Genomic DNA, 5,478 nt, shown 5'->3' on the forward strand with positions numbered 1-5,478 from the left:
TTCATAGAACTTTGTAGAATGGAGGAGAGTGAAGGCCTTGCTCTGGGTTAGGCTTTGGCTTAAGGGAATATTGCAGCTGGTTTGATCTTCTATCCAGACCACTCAGACTTTGTCCATTTGAGCAGTAAGGCTGTGTCACTGTATCATTTCTGTGTTATGAGAAGTACTTTTAATTTCCATCAAGAACTTTTCCTTTGCATTCGCAGCTTGGTTAACTAGAGCAGGTGGCCCAGCTTTTGGCCTGTCTCAGCTTTTGACGTGCCTTCCTCATTAAGCTTAATCATTTCTAGCTTTTAATCTAAAATGAGACATGCTACTCTTCCTTTCATTTGAACACTTACAGGCCATTGTAGGGTTATTAATTGGCCGGCCTAATGTCAATATTGTTGTGATTCCGGGAATAGAGAGTCTCCCTAAAGAGAGAGTCAAAGGAACAGGTGGTTAGTGGAGCAGTGAGAGCACACACAGCATTTGTCGATTAAGTTCACTGTCTTATATGGACGTGGTTCGTGATGCCCCCACAACTTGCAGTAGTAACATCAAAGATTACTGATGACAGATCACCGTAACAGTTGTGATAATAATGAAAAATTTTGAAATATTGTGAGAATTACCAAAATGAGACAGAGACACAAAGTAAAACATGCTGTTGGAAAATGGGTGCCAACATCCTTGCTTAACACAGGATGGCTGCAAACCTTCCATTTGTGGAAAATGCAGTATCTGTGAAGAGCAACCGAGGGAAGCTCCATGAATGAGCTGTGCCTGCCACTGTTAATATCCTAGTTCTGAAGCTGACGTACAAACACGGAAGGCTACGAGTGTAGAATAAGAGTGAGAATAGAGGAAATTGACTCTTATTAAAGCTGTATGTAGTGTGTATGTACATGGGTAAAAACTGACAGTAGTAACCAAACCCAAAGCTTTTGTGTGAAGGTGGTGGTTTTTATTTTTCCAAAGTTTCCTTCACTGTTTCAACAGAAAGGGTGGAAGAAGGGGAGGGGAGAAGATGTAGTACATTTAGTTTTGGTGTTTTCTTTCATTCTCTTTAGAATAACGGGGTTCCAGACACTTATGTGTCTCATGATGCAGTGGTATCTTTACCACTGACTTTCTAGATTGGCAGTTTTATGTTTGTTTTTTTCCTGTTGTCATGTTTCTCAAAGTGTGGTCTAGGTCTCATTTTCCAGATTGAATTAGTTTCTGAAGGTGTCCTTATAGTCAGCTGATGGTGGAAAGGTCGAGTCAAAGTCAGAAAAATAATTTGAGTGTGTGTCTGTACGTTTGATGAGAAGAGGCTTTAACCAATGATTAAAGTGGAAAGGGTAAATGCCTTCTGTGGTAAGAACTGCTTTTTGGTTTTGTAAAGGGAAAGAAAAATTCAGCTGAAAGGTTCTGTGAAATTCGTTACAACTTAAAGAGGTCTTGCCATGTGAAATTTGGGATTCATTATAGTCGTACTTTTTCCCAAGAGAAGCTTATCTATCGTGTGCCTTAGATTTAGATTCTGAACTCTACAAGTCAGAGCAGAATGTTGTACTCAATACACTGAATAGACCGAACTCAGTAGACTAAAATGTTGTGCTCAATAAACGCTTGTTATTAACAGAGTTCATTGACCATGTCGGGCATTTCCCATTTGTACTCTTCCCTGATTTTCCTTTCAGGGAAGGAGCATCAATACTGATTCATGGAACAGAAGGAACTGATTCCACACTCCAGGTGACCTCCCTGGCCCAGATCATCTTGGAGCCAAGAAGCAGGACCATTCGTGGCTTTGAGGCCCTGATTGAAAGAGAGTGGCTGCAGGTGAGAAGAGCTGTTTGCTTCACAGAGGAACTGCTCATTGATGCTGTGATCCTGGTTTGTGTGGTAGCTGACATAATGTGTGAATTTTTGATTGATTAAAATTTCTAAATGGTGTGTTTAATTTCCTGCAGGCCAGTTAATCTGTCTTCTCCTCGTTTCTGGATGTCTCTTTGCCTGTATTCCTCACTTGACCCTTCCTTCACTTGGCAAACTCTTGTTGGCTGTGCTTTGTCACCTACAGGAGAAATACAAAGAATGGGAAGCATAGTGCGGTCTCCCAGAAGCTGGGTCTTGACGGAGCAAAGACACAAGCAGTCGGGGAATGGGGAGTGGGGCCTGTAGTTGCAAGGAAAGCGCTTTAGCCCCTTCTGCCTTTTGCTCATGCTGCTCCACCCTGTGAAGCTTCCTTCACAGATAAAACTGAATCATGTAATGTTGGACGGCTCCCAAAATAAAGGTCTCCTTCGTAACGGGGGTTGATATCCTCCACAGAGATTGCTTTTGAATATATTTTTGCGTGTAACCTGGTAAATAATTGTATTTGAACACAAATGCTTACATATCTTGAAAGCAGACATTTTTCTGGCAAAAAGAATATCTTGCCCTCTGGTTACAGTTCACATTTATTATGTACTAATGTTGTTACGTACACCATGTCCACCCTGCCTGACAGCTGACCTTACCTCTGTTTAAGTCAGACCATCCTAAGTTTATGCTCCATATTTGACGAAAGTCTGTTGAGCTATATTCCTCATGATGCATAGTAGACAGGCAAGTGAGTATGACTGACTTATTTATATGTTATTTTAATGGATATCAGAATTCTATGAACCACTGTAAAATTGCTGTGGCATTACCTTTGTCACATACAGTAGCAGACCCAGAGACAAAGCAGATCTGTGAAATTCCCAGCAGAGTATGATTTGTGTTAAGGTCAGTATTTGGGTTCTGAACAAGACAGTCAAATGAGTCGTAAATTTACTTTGGTCAGTAGGTGGCAGACCCTTGCCATTCTTTTTGGGAGAAGAGGGTAATTAAGGACAGCTTTATCTCCAGTAGAAAAGTACTCATAAAGATCTTTCAACACAATAACTTTTCATATATAATTAGAGATTTACTGTCAGAGCTGACGTTATAAAGTTGATCAGAGTTCCATATCTGTCTCCACGTAGGGTGAGGTTTGTATAGTGTACAAGACAATCTACAGTGTTAGAGGTGATGATTCTTCTTTGTTTGTACTGAGAGCTCATGTTCTTTGACTTTGCTCCAGATTTTGTAGACCTAGAAAGGTTTATTTTGTAAGTTTATTATTACTTAAGTTCGTTATTCTTCCATAGGATATTCCAAGGGCAATGCAGTTCCTGTGGTCACACCTTAGCTGCACAGCCTCATTAAGGATTTGGAAGTGTGTCTTTTTCCTTAGTTGCTGCAACTATTTATTTTATACCAAGAAATCATTAATCTGTACAACAGCTACCCTAATTATATGATGTTCCAGGTACTAGGAGTGTCACTGTAATTGTGTGTAGTGGTGTCGGTTCTGTGATTGTGTGTAGTGGTGTCAGTAGAATGCTCTGTCATGTGATCTCACCAGGATATGACTGTCACGCCTCCGTCTTTCCCCAGGCTGGTCACCCATTCCAGCAGCGCTGTGCACAGTCAGCCTACTGTAACACCAAGCAGAAGTGGGAGGCTCCTGTGTTTCTTCTCTTCTTGGACTGCGTGTGGCAGATCCTTCGTCAGTTTCCCTGTTCTTTTGAATTTAATGAGAATTTCCTCATCATGCTCTTTGAGCATGCTTATGCTTCACAGTTTGGAACATTTCTGGGCAACAACGAAAGTGAAAGGTGAGTACACTGCTCACGTGGGGACCTTTCCTTTTCCCTTGTTTTGGCTACTTTCTAAGTAGCCAAAATCTCCTAGGAGACCACGATTTGGCTCTATGTTAAAATTAGAGCCAAATCTAGGGCTACAGTTAATTATAAGTTAAATGACCTGAAGTACATTCTTATTATGAGACAATCTCATGCTAGGTGAGAGTATGTCCTAGACTTTGTTCTGTTATATTAAAATTAGTCCATACATGAATTAAGGGGCAACCATTTTAAATATTAATTTCTTGACATAGGACCATAGTATCTTACATGTGGAAAAAGCTTTAATTTATAATTTAGCTCTTCCCTCTAATTTTATTAAGAAAGTAAGATCCAGAGAAGTTAAGTGACTTTTCCCAGGACATACAGCCAGTTGGTCATCAAAAGTGTGGCCTAGATCAGTGATCCCCAACCATTTTGGCACCAGGGACCGGTTTTGTGGAAGACAACTTTTCTGTGGATTGGGTGGTGGCGGGATTGGTGATGGTTTTGGGGTGAAACTGTTCCACCTCAGATCATCAGGCATTAGATTCTCATAAGGAGAATTCTCATAAAGGCACACCCTAGATCCCCGACATATGCGGCTCACAGTAGGGTTTGCACTCCTGTGAGAATCTAATGCTGCTGCTGATCTGAGAGGAGGTGGCAATACGTGCTCACCTGCCACTCATCTCCTGCTGTGTGGCCGGTTCCTAACAGGCCACGGACCCTTACTGGTCCATGGCCTGGGGTTTGGGGATCCCTGGCCTAGATTACAGGTCTTCCCCCTCTTGCTCTAGACTTTGTTACACCTAGAAACTGTCCTCAGGCCCAGAGTAACAAACTCACCTCCCAGCCCAGGCACCATCAAGTGTACAGGTTCATTTAGAAGATTGACATCAGAATGATTCTTCAGGGAGGTTGCCTGGTGATCTCTTTAGGTACCATCACCAGGCTTTCTTGCCTCATTACTGGCAGCCACCATTTTCTAAAGCATGTGCTGCTTAGCCCTGGACTGTACTCTGGCAGGGAGGGACAGGAGGGATTGGCAATTTCTATAGCTAAGGAAGTTTGGAGAATGTGCATAATATCGTCTCTGCTTAGAGGGTCACAAATACATAATCATTAAAGGCTTTAAGACACCCTTCAGTAAAGCAGTGTATATAACTTGAATTTAACATTTAAGAAATGTGTTTGACGATGAATTTTTTTTTGGTGTTATACCTGTTAATATCCTCAGGACTAGCTTTCAAGAAGGGATCAAAATAGATTCCCATTCTGCTTCCCAGTTGGTAGAGGCTGCCAGCGATGCTGAATGGGAAGGATTCTGAAGTGGTGTCAGGCTCAGCCAGAACAACTTCAATGGTTGGCCGGCCATGGGCAGGGGGCACAGGGCTGGAGGCATTGGATACAAGAATGTCCTGTCCTTGTCATCCTAGTTCCTGGGAACATAGTGTGGGACATGCTATCCCAGCGGTTAAAGTCCAGTGCCACATAGGCTCTTTGATTATGTGGATTATTTTTATTGCTTGCTCAAAAAGAATTCACTAAGTTGCACGTAGCTCATAAATAATGTGGTTTCAGAGGCAAAACTGACTTTATAATAAAATTTCAATTTAAATAAATTCTTACGAGAATTGAATGTATTATCTTTTTGGTTGATGTAAGGTTTGCCACAGGCTGTCTTTCAATCTGTGTTAAAATGTATTTTTTTCTAAAACATGCCAGTCAACTGTTAATCCTTCTCTGACAGTTTATTACATGATAAAGAGTGTTCCAGAGTTTTAGAATTATTATGAATCCTATTCATTGTATG

At 41.3% G+C, this 5,478-nt stretch overlaps 1 protein-coding gene across 1 annotated transcript in view; it reads left to right on the forward strand.

The window, feature by feature from the left end:
* The window catches only part of MTMR9 (myotubularin related protein 9), a 43,038-nt gene that overhangs the window by 30,965 nt on the left and 6,595 nt on the right, over positions 1 to 5,478 (forward strand). Inside the window, exons 7-8 of the mRNA XM_011942820.1 lie at positions 1,668 to 1,809; positions 3,436 to 3,656. Coding sequence (XP_011798210.1) covers positions 1,668 to 1,809; positions 3,436 to 3,656 — 363 coding nt within the window. The remainder of the gene's footprint in view (positions 1 to 1,667; positions 1,810 to 3,435; positions 3,657 to 5,478) is intronic.

The sequence above is a fragment of the Colobus angolensis genome, unplaced genomic scaffold (genome assembly GCF_000951035.1).
Source record: "Colobus angolensis palliatus isolate OR3802 unplaced genomic scaffold, Cang.pa_1.0 Scaffold210, whole genome shotgun sequence".
In the NCBI taxonomy this organism is placed as follows: Eukaryota; Metazoa; Chordata; class Mammalia; order Primates; family Cercopithecidae; genus Colobus; species Colobus angolensis.